Source organism: Poecile atricapillus, chromosome 1, assembly GCF_030490865.1.
Source record: "Poecile atricapillus isolate bPoeAtr1 chromosome 1, bPoeAtr1.hap1, whole genome shotgun sequence".
Classification (NCBI taxonomy): Eukaryota; Metazoa; Chordata; class Aves; order Passeriformes; family Paridae; genus Poecile; species Poecile atricapillus.
Genome location: NC_081249.1, coordinates 111,648,384 through 111,666,449, shown reverse-complemented (window position 1 = coordinate 111,666,449; position 18,066 = coordinate 111,648,384). Strand labels below are relative to the sequence as shown.

Here is an 18,066-nt window from a genome sequence, read left to right as displayed (position 1 = left end):
AAAGTTTTAAAGAAGAAATGCCCTTGCATATGTTCAGACTGAAAGACCTGCACATATTGTCTTATTTGTCAGAGAAGGCACCTTTTCCTGGGGATTCCCCAAAATGCACATGAGGTTATTTAGTCTGGTGAGTATCTAGCTAAACTGCTCTGCTGTAGAGAAGAGGTTTTAATTTTATTTTTTTTTTTTAATTTTAAAATATTCTGTGCACTTACTTATCCATTTTGTTAAAAAGACACTGCATTGAGTGGCCCAACAACATGAAAAAATGAAATAACTGCTTAGCTTCTTTTAGCCACTTGTGGAGACCACTCCTATCATGATGCTCAGTGGCTAAAGAAATGCTGCTGAAAATAGTCAGATGTTATGTTTTCTATTATTTCTTTTAAAGAAATGTCCTTCTGTGACAAAACTCTTCCTAGCTGACTCTTAGTCAACATGCAGTTGACTTAGCCAATCAAAGAAATACCACAAAGGATTGTGGTATTTCTCCACATTTTGCTGCTACTATTTAAAGTCCTTTTCAAAATATTAAAGCAGGTGCAGACTTTACCCATTCCTTCCTGGTAGCTCAGTTTCAGGTTAGCTGGTGAGAAATCACCTATCCTCATTATGTTTTGAGATTTATAAGCATCCACAATATGAGATTATGTCCCTTGTATCTATTTTTAGATTATTAGAGAAAAAATTCAAACCCTCAGCTTAAAAACATTACAGCTTGGATTTGTACTCAAATAATATTCAAATAATGGAAGCCTTGTACAACTAGATTTACAAAATAAACAGATTTAATAAATCTGTTTTCAGATTTAATAAATCTGAAATCTCTATCAATTTTATCTTATTCTATCAAAATAAGGTGAGATGCAGCAGGAAGTTCTCAATTCATTTAGAGCTCTGTTTAACAGAGCTATCAGAAGCGTATTTCTGCCACTTTTTTTCCTTAAGAGGAAGCTACAGAGCATGTTTTCAGAATCAGAAATCTACCCTTCTTTTTCAGTTAAGAAAGCTGTACTTCACTGTGGGAAAATGCCTTTGAGATATTTTTCTTTATCTTGAGTTTCTCCACCTGTAGAGTTTCTGGTCAATGTAAACAAGAGCTACTTGATTTATAAGAAAACACAGCCTAAAGAAAAAGAAATTGATTGTCGACAAAGCCAGTAATGCTGCATCTTGGAAAAGGCTTATTAGTCAAACAGTTTTTAGCATTCTGTTTCAGAAGGTTGCAACAGCCTTTTTAAATTTTTTTGTCCCATAGGAAAATGAAACTTTTTTCTGCATTACATAAAATATGTTCACAAAAGGTAGATTATCGCAGGCTAGTCTTTCTTCTTCAGAAAAAAAATCCACAACAAAACCAAACCCACAAAAAAAAAAGACCAAAGCAGCTCCCCCTAAGTATTTTCCAGAGAAAAAAAAAAAATCTACTTTATTACTCAGATATTAATGCCATTAATTATCTTATGACACAGTGGAAAGTATTAGATAAACTTTAAAAAATGAGATTTAGTAAAGGAATTGTTAGGAAGCACAATTTACTGAGTGAAGAAAGAGAAAAGAAGCCTCCAGAAAGCATCCTGGTGGAATGGAGCCCCAGACTTGCAGGCAGCTTTGTGCCAGGTATGGTAATGGTCCTTGAGCAGGGTGTAGGAATGGAATCATGCAGCACATTGAGGGTGGGGAGCTTATTAATGGGGAGGGCACTGAGGGCCTTGAGAAAAAGAAAATCAGCAGTATAAAATTGAGTTGTATATCTCTGAGCTTCCTTCTGGTGAAAGGGAACACTCATTCATTAGGAATGACAAAGTAGGAAAGAGTGCAGGTTGCTGGGCTTGTATTGAGCACGAGCCCTCACTGGAACAGCCACACGCAAGAGAGGAGGAGGACACAGCTCCAGCTCAGAGAATCCTCTCTAGACCAGGAGTGACAGCCACAGAACCACTCCAGCAAAACCCAAAGAGTGCAGGGGGCTGGGCTACCACATTCAGGCAAGAAGTGAAACATGAAGAGGAGACAGAAACCAGCATGATGGCAGGAAACCCAGGAATTTTTACTGCTAAGAGTGAGAAAAACCTGGCACTCAGTCTAAGGAGACAAAACCTGAAAATGGACAGGATGAACATCATTCAATGATGAGCACTGGATGTGAAAAATTATTTCAATCAAAGCAGAATGTTAGCACGGAACAAAATGACCAATTTTAGTTCATGTATATCCAAGGTAGCAGCAATGTTTTGAGTTAGCTTCCTACTTGTTAAGGGACATGAAGGATTGTAATCAAATTTGATCAGTTTGTCAAAGGGATTTTAGGCTATAATAACTGTCACAGTACTAGTAGAGAGGACTTCCAGTTCCTTTCACTCTAATATGAGATATAAATACTAATAGGACTTAGAGCTATAGCCTTTAAGCCCATCAGTGTCTGCTCTCTTTCTGGAAATCCCAATTCCTTTGAGCACACACAGGATGTCTTACTTTTCTCCTTAGTATCTCAGAGTCTCTGCATTTGGAAACTCCTGAAACCTGAAGAATAGCAGGGAATGTAATGCTCAGAAGTTAAACTGGAAAACTTCACTGCTTTCACACACACAAAAGCAGAACAAAATGGTCTGGTCAGGCATTAAACCTGAGCAATGAAAATTTCCTGCAGGAAATTCTAAACCAACACTGGCTACAAAGCAACTTTTTTCAGATTTTATTTGAGGGAAGAATAGGGGAGCAGGGGACTGCATAAAGGATTTTAATTATATCATTCTTTTAGTTGAATGATCTTTCCTAGGTGATAAATTTAAACTGTTACAGGAAGAAATCTTATCGCACAGAGAGGAAAGAAGGCATGTCAGATAAATTGTAACTTCAATTAGGATGTCCCCACTAGTGGGAAATGGTAACAGCTGTGTGATACCTGGAAGTGTCATTCTTATCACATTGCTACAGAAACTATTACATCGTAGAGACAACATGGTGCATGAAGAGAAGCTATGAATCCTGCTTGAAAATGGAGATGGAATTAAAATTCCAGGCCTTTTCACAGCTTGCTCTTCAATCACTGGATCATAATGAACATTGACTCTGCAGGGGAAAATATTTCTGCCATTCCATATCTGCCTACAAATACTTAGTACTGCATGGAAAGTTAATGGATTAAGATAGGATCTGTGTATATTGGCTTCTTCATAAACACTGTCATTTAGGGAGCAGAATTACTTGTGCTTTGTAATAAACAACCACTGACTGCTCTTTTTGTCACTACTGACAATGTTGTTTTTATTTCAACTGCAAATTATTCAAAATCTTCTCTAGAAACAACTGTTAAATTCTTCCTGATTTCCTAATGAATATATATTGCAAATTCCTGTCAAGAATTTGCATTTCTAGCATAAAAAATTAATAGCACTGTCTTTGAACAGGAGTAAAGCAAAGGTATCTGACATGAGGTTAAATTACATCTAAAGCTAGTAAAAAAGGTCATGTCTGAAGTCTAACAACAGAAATGTTGCTTAAATAATTTTATAATTTTGCAATTAGTGAACAAAGGTATTAAACCAAGAATAGAAAATTGATGGTTCAGTTTACTGAGTGATCAAACAAATATGTACAGCTCTTCATATAAAAAAGCACAAAGTTTACTAAACGCCTCTTTTATTAATGGTAACAGCTAGCAGTCTACCTTTTTTTTTTTACTGACATACATAGTAATATTTAATAAACAACAAAAAGAAAAGGATTTCAGTTTCTCTTTCAGAGAAAAACAAGAATGAGAAATTGAACAAATCAGTTTTAACATATGTACTACAAACACACCCTTTCTGCACAACAGCCGTTAAAAGCTCTTGCTTTGCCAAAATAAGAACACCTAAGATACAGCTGAAAGAAAATGTAGGTCCCTGCACCCAAATTTATGAAGTTTCTTATGACTAGAGGGAGAATAATAAAAAATAAACTGCAAATATTTAAGTATTCAGCAGGCAAGTGATCAGCATAAACAGGTATTAGATCTGCAAGAGCCTTCCTGGCTTGCAGGGAAAATACAGCTGTACATATCTTACACGTAGGCAAATTAGACTCAGCCATCAAGCTCTTGGCCAGTTGTCAAAGAACAACTTAATCTAAGGATATGAGGCCTGAGTTTCTCGATCTTTCATTCAAAGAAATAAAGAAGAAAGGAAAAAACAAAGCAAAAAGCATTTTGCCAGGCAGAGACAGGTATTGCCCTCACCTGTGTCCAGGGCCTCCTCGATACCTGGCGCCCGGGATCAGGACAGGGTCGTCGTCGCTGTCGTCGGTTTCCTGCAGAGCCGAGGTCCTGGTGGAGGCCTCGTCTGGAGCTGCGAGCCCTGAGGATTCTGGCTGGGACTGAAGCTCCTCGCTCACCACCAGCAGGGTGCCACTGGGGTCAGTGCTCTGACTGCCAATGTCTTGGTTTGCCCCCTTTTCACAGGAGGCTTCTTCCTCTGCATGCTCAGAGACAGCATCAGCATTGGGGCCATTTTTTTCTGAGTGCTCAGGAGCAGGTTTATCTGCTAGTGGTAAAAAACAAATATTGGAGAAAATAAGTCCCACCATTAATGATTATAGTCTATTTTAGAAGTGATCAGCAAAGTTAAATTATGGAACCTGAGTTCATATTTCATTCTTTACTTCTTCCTGTAACAATCTGAAAGAGTACAGATACATACTTGCTTCTGTTGTCTCTACAGCTTCATCCATATTTTTCAGCTCTTCAGCACTTACATCTTCCTTGAGAGATTCATCAGGAGTCCCTAAATTAAGCAATTTAATAGTAAACCACATGATTTCATTTAAATGCACATCTATAATGTAAGCAAGTCTAAATGACACCAGCACTCCTAGAAGAAAGCAATCCAAGCAATCCACTCTAAAGTCAATGTCTCTATTTAAATCTCAGCTATCAGTCACATAAAAATGAGTATATATATAAACCTATCTACCTGACCAGGTCAACACACTGGCAAAGAAAAATGTAGTCATCTCTTGTTGCTTAATGTATTTACAGCCTATGCTATGAGAACTTTAGCAGCAAAAGTAGCATTTGTACTCTTAATACAGACACTATTGTTTCTGAAGACAAATGAAGTTACCAGTCTATTAAAAGGGATTTCTTTTTATTTTTTTTTTAGTATTTCTCTGGAACCAGTCACTTGACTTGACTGTCCTTCTGGCAATGAACTGAGCAAGACAAACACATTTAATAAAACACAGTGAAAGCTTGAAAGAAATGTAACAAAATTCCAAGCATTCATTTATGACTGCAAAGTGCAGTTGTTCTATTTTTCTATACAAATTGGGGCACAATGTGCCCCTAAGAAGAATAACGTTTTTAGAACTGAAGTCAAGATAAGTTAATGTTTATATTTATTTGTGGCTATCTCAGGTTGATGTTTTCTTTCCTAAAAAATTCATGCTTTATTATGGCTGTGTTCTGCCTTCATGTACATGTATGAGACTCCCAGTGTGTGCAATGGCAGTCAGGGACATAGGAGAGCACAATTTTTGCCCTAGCATTGGAAATTCCAACGTATCTTACTTGTTTCTTCCCCGTCAGGCCCTGACTCGTCCAAAGCTTTTGTTTTTACGGAGTCTTCTTGGCCTTCAGTTTTGCAATGGCTTCCACTCCCTCTAGAGCTTGAATTTGTGCTGCTCCTGGCAACATAACATGGAAAAAGAAAATCATTTAGGATCATGCAAATACAAAAGATCATTGCAACAGCACAGCCTGACCGACATCGTCTGTCTCACTGCCATCAAGTGAGAGCTCCTGACAGCAGCTACAACCAATTCACAGCAATTTCAAAATTATCTTTTATTGTGCCCATTGCCACTCATCCCACACAATTCCTCTGCATCACAGAACCCTGTTGTCTTCTTCCTATCTTTTTTTTTTACCTTTAAAGAATGTTTACCTTTTATATGTAAGAATGTTTATCTTCTTAATGTAAGAATTCCAAAGGATTTGTTTTATTTCACTATTTGCACACTTTTTAGATGTATAAATAATCAGAGATCTTCTTATTAGAGGTATGGAAAGCTATCAACTGAGCACTAATAAATAACATTATCCCATTCAATTAAAATTTTTGATTTAGATAAAAATCTCCTGGTCTTTCACCACTAATTTTCATTCCTGTACCTTCTGAGGTATGGACTTTCAGTTCCCAAATTTTTTTTATTTCTCAAGATTCACTATAAGATGCTATTTGACATCACTCCCCATTCATGTTTAGATAATTATTGTGGGACACCAACTTCTCTTTACAATATTGAAAATGAATGCTCAGGAAATACGTAAAATGCTGTCCTGAATGTCATTGAAATTAATGTTTTTAGACTCTCTAGCAAAGACTTTCAGGAAATGCGGTCTTGATGCTGAGCTCTCTTATGTGATGTAGCCTAAAACTCAGGCAAATCATTGGACAAAAGCAGAAAAAAAGGCAATTATAAGCATGATTCCTAAGAATTTAGACTGTCTCTTTACAAATATCTTCTGACCTGTGTATGTTATTAGCAAATATTTAATTTGCTAATAAAATAATAAAATTTAATTGCTAGGAGCAGCACAGATCATGCTCAGTCAAGATTCTTGAGAACCCAGTCTAGACTTCAGAAATTTTATGCCTTATGTTAAATCAGAGCTTTTACTCCTATTGAGCAATATTTTGTGTATTCATTGCTGTACTGGATTTGAAAGCTGTAGGGAAATTTTGCTAGCCCCTTTAGTATTCCTTCTAAATCCAGAATTTTCAGCATTCTTTCTGAATGGCCAGATAAGAAGGGTACTGCTTATCTGTAAGATAAACAAGTGGAGGAGTTTTGCTATTTACAATTTATACACAGCCTAAACAGCAAGGTGGTTTTTTTTGACTCTTAGGAATCTCCTTTGTAGCTCAATGCTCAATTTACATGTCCTCCTCTATTTCATTTTCAGAACTTCCAATTCTCAGATTAGGGGGCAGTTATTTGTCCTGCATCACTTTGTCAGAGGGAATTGCATCCTGCTCCTGTTGCTCCATTCTTCAGCAGAATGTTTTTAGTCAGCCTCGGAGCTGACAATGACTTGCAACTTTGTCCTACCAGAAACTGCTTCTTCCTCTCACTACCCACACCACACTACCCACCACCAGACTCCATGGAACTTGCTGACTAACTGCAGAATTAGGTAACAGTGTCATAGCAAAACTAATTTTTTCAAAGTTTGCTGGATCTTGGAGGCAAAATCAGTGATTTAAGTTTCCAAACTGTGAGCAAGGTGTATGTTTTGTGTCAAAAGCTACGGCACTTAAGAGTGGCTAAACGTGGCTGGGTTTTGTGGCTTTGTTTCCTTTCGGTAACAATGAGCAAGCGTTTCTCCTTAATGCCTCCTACAATAATTTTGAGAACACAAGTAGAGGAATAGAAATAAGATGAGATAAAATAAGGATGATGGTTGTTCTGGGAGATCCCAAGATGCTCTACTGATAGGCTTGGACACAAAGCCAAGTACATGAGCCATTAGGCAGTGTGTGTGTGGTCCTTATTTGAAAAGGATGTCACCACTGCAACACCTAAGCAGTCCACAAAATTGCTATCTCAGCCTTATGCATTCATTAGACACAGAAATACTAATTTCAGTGTTTACAACTCAGGAACTGAGTCACAGAAAGACTCATTTGCAGAATACCATATCAGAAGTTTGGTAACCCCTGGACTACTATTCCATCCCTGTACTACCCTGCTTTATAACACCTTGATATTATGCCTGGGTTTGATGAAAATAGCATGTTTCAAATTATTTTTGCATTATAGAAATTCACAGTAAATACACAAAAAGGAAGCCTCTTGTATAAATTTCACATTAAAGTATGTCTGTCTTATGTTCTGAATGCATTAAGAACTACAGCCCTTTCAAATTGTGTAGCTACACCCAAAAACAGACATAAACCACAGGGAAAATAATTTATAGGTATGCTAGACAAGTGTTATTGATATGTGCTGATCATGAACTAGTCAAAACCTATATTAACTTGTTCTTACCACTCATCAGTGAAGTCCAGTTTTATTGTGCTTGTGGTCGTTCCTTCTGTACTGTAGTGCAAACTTAAAACTGGTTCACCTGTTCCTGTTCGTGGCTTATCACTCTCTGTAAATATGGGGTTGATAAAATTTGAACAGGCATTAGTAGTGTACATAAAGTTGCTATAATTCTGAAGATAAATTTAATTATCAAATGTGGTAGTAACATACATAATATCTGCTTAAGATCTCTTACAGCCCAAGCAAAAAGTTAAAAAGTTACAGAGTAAACACACCAGATTTGCAATGCTTGAAAAATGGTCTAAAATTATATTTAATTATAAGAGCAAACAAAGGAGATGCTGTCCTTCAACATGCAAGTAAATAAAATTTTAGATAGATATGTGTACACACAATATAATCATTAATAAGCAGATCCATTTTATAGCAAATATATTAATAGGATTATTTTTTTAAAGTGGTATTCAGCCTTTTGCTTTAGTAAATACACATGAAAAAAGATTATGAGATCCAGACATAATCAGCCTAGAAAAATCACCATCCTCTACTTTATTGCCTACTTAGAACCCAGACAACTACCAGTACCCTTAGGCTTGTTGTAAATTGTCAGTTGTCATGAAAATACTGTAAATCCATCTTTCAAGAGTTTTATGCTTAAAACCCTATTTTATATTACAATAACTGCAAGCAGAAGGAAGTACTTGCAAAAACTGAGCTCATTCACCATGTCCAAAAGCAACAGAAGTGAATGGAACTGAAAACCACGGCATACTGGTCACTTCTCTGCTGCAGAGATGTCTCTAAGGATGTTAATGGGCTCCTTCAGAACAGAACTGCTCAATGACATCCATCCATCCATCCATCCATCCATCCATCCATCCATCCATCCATCCATCCATCCATCCTTCATCCATCCATCATCCATCCATCCATCCATCCATCCATCCATCCATCCATCCATCCATCCATCCCCTTGGAGTAAAGTTCATGGTCACCATCTATCCACAAATGGCAAGTTTGCCATCACTCCTGAAGCTGGGTAATACTGAAAAGCTCATGAAAAGCAGCATCAAATTGAGCCTCGCTACAGAGGTGCCATTCTCTCAGAATTCAGAGGGAAGGTTTATTTAGTGTATTCAAATGTATTCAAATGGCCACTAAAAGCCTCTGCAGTCTTGCTTCTCATGACTACTGAGCCTTTTATCTCAGGATTATTTGGACAAAACCTTCTGTCCTTTCTTTAGTTTATAGAATACAGAAATTGGACTATAAATATCCTTGCAGCATTGGCAGCACGCTGACAAGTGTAATAAAGGAAAAGCTGCAGATCATCCTTGTGGAAGTCAGTTAAAACCTAACATTCCATTCAAACACGAGCCTGCAAATTTCCCCACTAAAAAGGCTGTCATCGTAACAGTAATGGCTACAATACTGGCACAGGATACTTTATTTTAAAGATACAATTAAATTATAGTAACTATGAGATAGCACATCGGAATTTAACCTAACAATCAATGCTCATATTTTTAAACTGCTGACAGGCAGAAGCCCACTCACAGGATCAGAGCAGTGATCAGCTGTGCCAAAGAAATTAAATATGCACATGTTCTGAAGAGAAATTTTAAAACCTAAAACCCCTAAAACCCCTAATACCACAAAACCCCTGAAAGAACAAATCAGAATATTTTTATGTGAAAGAGAATTAATTAATTACAACCATGACCCTAATAATATACAAGGTATGGGCCCCGCTCTATGGAAAGAAAAGCTTATAGCCCCTTTAAATTAAAAATTCCAGTTACACTCTTGTTAGAGAGGAGCAAGGATAAAACAAAAGTTTATTTAAGGAACTGGTAACTTAAGAAAGATATGTAAGGAAATACTTTATAGTGCTATATAGACAGTTTGAACAAAAGTGACATTCTTTCTTAAACAGGTGCTTCCTCTATTTTTTGACAATCTATGATTTATAAAATCTCTTTTTATAAACGTCTGTTCAGACTTCAAGCATCCCTTCCTCAGCAAGTAGAAATACTGATTGATCCCACATACTGCACAAGTCACCAGGAGCTGACACTAAAAGTCCAAAGTGAAAGTTGGAGAATTCTTCAGCTTCCTTATAGCAGCAAGACAGATCTTTGAGTTGGGAACCCAGCTAAAGACAGACAATTTCCTGCTGTGAATAATCCAAGACAACCCCCAAACAATTACTGTAGTCATGGATTTCCTAATGCTGTGGAAGGTTGGCTTCAGCACAAAATCACTAAGTACTGCCAATCAAAGTAACTAAGCATTGCTATCTACAATGAGCCTAATTAAATACTAGGCTGGTATTTCTTGTCTTAGAATGTCAGTATCTGAAAATCTCACCAAGATGCATAAGGACTGGCTACACTTATTCTGGAATCAATGCAAATATTTGTCCACACCCAAAAGGTGGAAGAATTGCTGTAGACTTCACCAAAGAGGGTACTGACAGAAATTATTTTTACAAGTTTCTGGAAACAGCTGCTAAGCCATACTGAATAATGGCATTTTCCTAAATCTACAATAACATAAACTACAATTTCGATGGGGTCAGTTTCTTCTTTCAAGTAGCTTTAGAGCATAACATAGACACTAGTAAGAACAAGAAAGTTTTTAAAAGACAGATGAGAGAAGAATCTGATAATAAACTGCAGAGAATTACTTGTGTGGTTCAATATTTGATATTGAATTTACACTGCTGATGAAAGGAGTCTCTGTGAAGAAAATAAGCTTTGCCTCCTACATAACTGAACATTCTTTCAGAGAAGCCACATAAACCCTACCAATCTTGAACTCTGTTTTCAGGGAGAAATGTGATGGCTAAAGACTGCCCAGATTAGAATGAAGCTCTGTTCTCTTCCTCTACTAAGTTCATCCCATCAGGGCAGATCTACTTCACGTTAATATTGAAGGGAAGGAGAGGAAAGTGGTCCAAATTCTGTGATTTAGGAGATTGAGTTTATTTATCTGGTTGCCAACTCTAGTAGGGTAATCACTGCTACAAGAGAAAACTCTAGCTTGTCAACACCTTACTAAACTCTACTCTAAATTCCTCAAAAATAACTTGAAATTTTACTTAATTTTACAGCCAAACACAAGATATTTTGAAGATCCTATCAACAGCTTACAGTTATTTCATAAACAACCCTGTCTAAAGCACATTCCCATTAAATGGTCCAATCACCAGGTGTCTAAATGAAGAACGCACTTTTGAACTACCACTCTTAAAACTGAAGACAAAATTTCATTCATAACCTTACATGAAAAATCCACAAACCAAACGGGACAACTGACAGCAACAACCTTCAGACACACTCTTTCCCTTAGAAAATGAACCTGTGCAAGTGTAACTTCACAGACACTGAGGCTTTCAACTATAAAGGGATAAGTGCATAAGGACAAGTTTACAGATTGCATTTCCTAATTAAACTAACACTGTAAGGAACTTCAAGCCAGTTTGCCACATCTCAAATGCTGCCCTCTTCACTCATCTATTGACAACCTCATAAGAAGAGGATAGATAACTTCTCATTTAAAAAACCACAAAATAATTTCTATCCAGCACTATATTCTGTGTGAAGACCTAAGAGATACTTCTGGAAGGGAGAAAAATTGATCCAAAGAGGAGAAAATCAGCTGTGTATTTCAGAAAAACAGGAATTCTGTGAGAAGGCTTAACACATGAATTTAATTTAATTAATTAAATTTAATCAGGCCTCAGGTTCCCTCTTTACTCATTCCAACTCAGGCAGTACCTTACAATCCTAACACTGGAATAGACCTAAAGGCCAACCCTCCACTATTACAATCCCATTCAAAAAATTTAAGTGTAGATGACTGTGATCCATTTGAAACCATTTTGTACACACAGGAATGACTTTTGGGTTCTGCTGGACTGTCAGAATGCTGGGATTATAAATGTATGTGATTGCAGTAAGAATCAAAATACCTTTAAACCCAAAATCAGTCTTAAAACATGAATGCCAATGAGAGAGACTGGTCCAACAGAAGACAGCTGATTCAGTACTAAATTAAGAAGAGGCAGGAAGAAGGAGGAAAGGTAATTATGTATGAAAAGGATTGTTATGACTTCCTTCATTAACTACTTAGACTATTTTGAGACTTCAAACAGAAGTGAAACTAATGCAGTAAAACTTCAGAAATTCAACTGGATCTCAGCAAATTATTATTTCTGGTTATCATTTGAGCAAAGGATTTCCTAACAAATTTTCTCCCTTTTCATATTCCTAGTTTTACAAATTAGAAGTAACATTGTCTGCTAACAAAGCAGAAAAATACTGCTTAAAACAATTGGAGAACTGGTGTACTGAAAAGCAAATGTATTTTGGGTTTGGGGTTTTTTTTGCATATTAAAAAATCTGAAGTACTTCTGTAAGAGGGAATCTCTTAGTTCAAGTAACTTAATGCAGGAAAAAAACCCAGTTTTTCCATATTTTTACAGTTTTAAGAATCTTAGGAAACTTAAAGACTTTCTATGTTATTTCTAGGTTGGCCACTTGTTATAAGCAGGTTTTCCAGCTAAACCTGATTGTTGGAATGATGTAGTCTACTAAAGCATGAACAATTAGCAAATTTACACATTGAGGTTTAAGGCTACTTCATCACAAAATGTATTTCTACAAAAAGCATTTATTTTGTCATGGTGGAGCTTAATTTTTTTTTTTCTCAACATTCTGGCATCCTATAAAAAGCCATAATCTCAACAGTTGCCAAACAGACTATTTTTCAGAAGTGAGATTTCAAAATGGCTTTCTAGTTTAGAATGTGAAAGAAGACAAAGCCATTTTGTGGGATTTAAGCTATTAAATCTCTACAGACGCTTTGATATGGAAGCATAATGCAAAGTGCATGGCAATCTATTTTTAAATTAGCATCTATCACTCCTTAATTATTCAGCCATAAATATTCCCTACAGATGACATTGATGCAACTGGAATAGGGTCACCTCTGGCCCACTACAGAGCTCATGGTTTGGAGACTGATGCATAATGGGCACAGAGAAAGCTCCTAAGCATTCTGTGCGCTCCCAGTCCTTAGGGATCCTACAAGAAACACCAGTACTTGTTCAGCAGGAGGGGTGAAGGACAAGGGGATACAGAAGAAAAATGCATCTCAGTGCAATGGGTACTCTGGAGTTACTCAAACCGTGCAGGAATAACAAAGCTGCACGTCACTTATGGATAAGAGAAATTATTGTGGCATTATGATATTAAAGGTTATTGAAATCTTGATATTTGCCCTTTGATCCAAGAAGAACCATTCAGAAAAAAACCCAACCTGTTTAAATAATCAATTTTACTTTGCATTTTACAAAATATTCCAACCGTCTGTAGAATACATGAGACATTTACTGTACCTACACTGAACTGTAGTAATTGCATGAAGAATCGAGCTTAGGATGGCTTTCAAAAACAACAGTTAACCTCACTCTGTTAATCATATTGATCATTAAATAATGAGTTTCCAGCAGATCTGCTTACAGAATTCTACTTTATGGATGAACAGCATTTTTAGACTGTTTCTCATCATGAAAAGCAATTTTAAAAGGAAGCATTGCAATCAGCTATGGCTGGGTATAGCGCATTTCCTGTCACACGCACCCTGTGGCTCATCAAGTGACATGGATCCAAGCTGTTTGTTAACCACTGAAGAAGGAGAATCTGAAACAAAAACGAGATTTCAACTTAAAACATAAGCAGCAGAGAACTGCACAGCAATGTCATGATCATATGTTAGTTTAAAATAAAAAAAGCAGCAACATAAGGAAGCTTTGGGTTTGTTTAATGAGCAGCCAGCCATATTGCATTTTCCAGGCATGACAGAAGCAAAGCCACTTGTTTCAAACCATTATTTATTCATTGAACAGCCTGAAGCTTGCTGACATGTTGATAATGAAAATGATGCCTGCCCATTACCAAATATTTTACTGTGTTCTTCACACTTCTGAGATGTCAGGAAAAACACTGAAAAGTCATGACTCCTAAAGCCTTTGCTTCAGCTACCACATGACACCAGTATTTCAAACCATGTGCAAAATGTAAATTTCAGAATATTTATACTCCAGCATAAAATACTCCACAGCATACCAGTACCTCCAATATTTAAATACTGTTTTAATAATAATGTTTTAGAACATCAAAGGACCAAAATACATCTCAGTTTTATGACAGTTTGGTAGTTCTGCATTCTTAGATGCTGCACCTCTGATGACTGAGAACAAGTCTTGATGAGTTTATCACAGTACCACACCCATCAGTCTTACAAGCAGCCCCATCGATCACATAAACAAACAAATAAATGGAATAATCACCTCCCCCCCCCCGGCAGGTAAGTGCCTTTTTTTCCTCTGGGCACTACCAATTAATAACTATCACCAGAACTCATTCACTGCACAGATACAACAGATGCAATATTCAGTATTGTCTGTGAGTCTATTTCCCTTGTCACCTCTGAAGACCAGATCTTACTTCTGTATTATCTGAAGATGAGCTGATGTTCATAAATTAATGCAGTATCCCAAAGATATTGGCTGGAGTATTGTATCTTGGTTCCACTTGTTAATCTTCTCTTATAAACAAATTCATCCTAAACTAAAAGGATTTAATATCCTGTATTACAAACTGAGTCACAGTCTGCCAACATCACAGCATGCTAAATGAATTTTAACATAAATGTAGATCCTATACAAGGAAAGCAATGAAATAATACTCTCTCCTACAGGAAGCTCCCTTCCAGCTTTGAGACAGAATCACCAGCAAGACCTATTTTGTAGCACAGCCATAAAATCTGCTAAATTGACCACGCTGCTTTAAATACATATATTCTCAAGCCGTTGGTGGAAATGTGGCAGTGTGCTCCTTTGCTACACTGATATCTAGGTGCAGGGAAGGGAAGGAGGAGCAAAGGAGAGAGACCAGGAAAGTCTGAGGCACTGTGTTCTGGAGGCTGCCTTGTTTTGGGAACTGGGCTTGCACAGCCTTTTTCTGTAACTGAGGAACATTAAACTGGTTCTGGTTTGTCTTCTTTGCTCAACCATGCCCATACCTTGCACCAGGCACACCTAAGTCAGACCACAGATCATCTCGATTTATGACATGTAGCTATTAAGTAGAAGATTTGTAGCGTTAATATATTTTAGTTTCCAAAAGTAAAGTGTGCTTTATATATAATACCTAAATTAGAAGAGAAGGATTTACAGGGGAGTTTTTGCAATGGACTAATAAGCCACTTCTTAGAAGATAAATCAGAACAAAAAGCTGGTGTACAGATGCTCCATGTCATGAGATGATCTCCTTGTGTTCCAGCAGACCCAGCACAGGAATCTGTGCCTCTTTCAATGGCTGGCTTTGATCTCTGACTCACAAAGTCCATGGCTGGGATTAACTTGTATCAGAAGTGCTAAAGAGGGGGGAGGTCCTGGACTGCAAGCTGAGAAACCTAATGCATGACAGTGATCCCAGCCATGCTCTGTTCCTGCACTCCAATCCTTTCCAAAAGTTCATACGCCCTTGTTTAAAAGGTGTTTTGTGCTGCCAAATATTTCCCTTGGCTGAAAAAGCTCATCTTGTCAACTCTGTAAATCAGACCTGTATGATCAGAAGACTGAACTAACATATTTTAATTAGAAACTTAAGAAATTACATCTACTACCCTTACCAGCACTTCTAATTTTATTAAGACCTCACACAATACAGCACTAAGTAAGAAAGTAGGTATGTTTTGCCATGTGCATCATTCAATCACAGCAAGTGAAAATGAAAAGGTTTCTAGGTAGAAGTCCATGCCAAGGGAGGCTTAAACCTCCCACATCTCACCGCTACATACAAGTCTCCATACAAATTTGAGAATGTATTTCACATTAATAAATGAATATTTAATCAACATAAAGGAAACATCTTAAATACCTGAATTAGCATGGTTAAGAATAGAGTTGTTTGTAGAAATTTGAAAGCCCCTTGTTTCCTCTTCCAAATACCCTGAAGCCACAGATCACCAGCACCCCCTGAAGTGGCTCTGCAGTCTGGAGCCCCCACCTTAGGCAGGGAAATCAGCACAACCATGAAACCAGCCTAGAGAAGTTCAGGTAAATGCCTCTTTTTTTAATATATGGCTTTGTTTTGTAAAAAAAATCTGAAAAAAATACTTTTATAATTTCTTATAAAGCTTTTGAAAAAGAAGTATTACCAAAACTGTGCCATATAGTTAAAAAAACAAACAAAAATCCAAACTCTTACCTGAGCCTTCACAGGCTGGGTCTACATCCCAATGCAGTTCACCACTGGTTGTAATGTCACCAGTACATTCTAAACTGGAGCACCACTTAAAGAGGGAACTGGAGATTCATAAATTTGGGGAACCTCAAACAGAAAATAGAAGATAATTTTAAGGTCAGTTATATGCTGAAGGATCTTCCTATAGTTCGGGCAATCAGCACCTGACTTCACCAAAATATTAGCATGCCACCTCAGTTTTGGTTGATAAAAATTCCTCCTTACATCACCAGCTTCAGGGTGAGGTCTAAAGCAGTGAGAACCATTTTAAAAATCCTAAACATGGTACATGTAGAGGAATCTAAGAAATTAAATACTTGATTTAATAACTAGGAATAATTGCTTTGCACAGTGAATAAGCTCTCAGTTACATATTGTGCACTTCAAATAGACATTTCTACATCTGAGGTTAGCGAAGAATTTAATGATAAAAACTGCTGTCATTCCTTAGTTCTTCTTCAAAAGCTCTATCACAGAAATGAAGGTCCACTTTGCTCTGCTTTAAAGACTGACTGTATAGATAAACCAAAAGTTAAGAAAAAAGGTTATTTGCAGCACAGGTTCTGCAATATGTCAGCATGCACATGTACATATCTGCATTCCACTGCAAATGCAGTCTAAATGAATTTTTTTTCCTCAGGAAAAAAAAAAGGCTAATATTGATTCACGTTTTTGTGGGTAAGATTAGGTACAATGACCACTACAGGAACCCTTGCTATATAATATGTTGGGGTTTTTTTCACTTCATGATCAGCTGGTTCACATTTCTGTTACTTTTCAAATTGAATTCCATCCCCTTAAAATTCTCAGAATGAGAAGTGATGTAGTAATGGTGATGCATATGTGGCATACCAACAATAAAAACAGTTTAAAAAGGTTTACTTTCTTTGTTGTTTGCATACAGCTCATAAATGCAGTTCTTTAAATACTGCACAGGATTTAAATGATATGAAATGCCACAAAAATGCAAGTGAAAACTAGGCTTTGAGGGAGAAACCATACAATAAATAGAACTCCAAATTAAACTGAAATATTTACCACAGCTCCCTAATTAAATAAAGTGGCTACCAGAAAAAAAATAAAAATTGAATCTATTCAATACCTAAGCAAAGGCTTGAAAACAAAATAGACCTGATCCATGCAGCACACACTGCTTCTAAAATTCAGCCAAATTCCAAGTTTAGACAATACTTAAGAGGGATATCCATTAAAACAAAATCTCTGTCATCTGAGACCTTTTGTCTCAGAGTCAAATAGTGAATCATTACTCATCTCCCTTTCATGTTCAAAAATACAGACTTTTAACCATATTCTTCTAAATAGTGAAGGTTAACTACTACAGATTGATCTTACAAAGCCTCATGTAACTGGGAGACAGAATAACTACCACACAGTCTAATTTTCTATTAAACCTGTAACAGCTTCCAGCTCTTGACATTTTCTACTTGTAATTTCTTACATGGCTGGGATATTTTTCTCCTCCTACTCAAGCTTCTGTGGTTACAAAGACAAGGATTACTGATGAAGTACAAGTCAGAAGAAGTGGCCTTAGTCTCACACTGAATTCCCTCCAAAATTGCAAGTGCAAATTTATATAAGTTTTACCAGAGAAGAAATTGAGAACTTGCAGACACATTTTGGTGTGTATTTTTTTTGTTTGAAAATTTATAACTAGCTTGTGCCTGAAAACGGAATATCTGTCTCATGACAGGGCAGT

General features: G+C 36.8%; 1 protein-coding gene across 11 annotated transcripts in view; it reads right to left on the bottom strand.

Annotated features, from left to right (window-relative positions):
* The window catches only part of DCAF6 (DDB1 and CUL4 associated factor 6), a 77,352-nt gene that overhangs the window by 15,068 nt on the left and 44,218 nt on the right, over nt 1-18,066 (bottom strand). For 5 of the 11 annotated variants that reach the window (XM_058830524.1, XM_058830550.1, XM_058830576.1 and 2 more), the window contains 5 exons: nt 13,680-13,739; nt 8,032-8,137; nt 5,549-5,664; nt 4,680-4,763; nt 4,220-4,529 (listed from right to left, as the gene is read on the bottom strand). In XM_058830524.1, coding sequence (XP_058686507.1) covers nt 4,220-4,529; nt 4,680-4,763; nt 5,549-5,664; nt 8,032-8,137; nt 13,680-13,739 — 676 coding nt within the window. The remainder of the gene's footprint in view (nt 1-4,219; nt 4,530-4,679; nt 4,764-5,548; nt 5,665-8,031; nt 8,138-13,679; nt 13,740-18,066) is intronic. The other 6 variants (XM_058830568.1, XM_058830585.1, XM_058830602.1 and 3 more) reach the window with 3 other exon arrangements.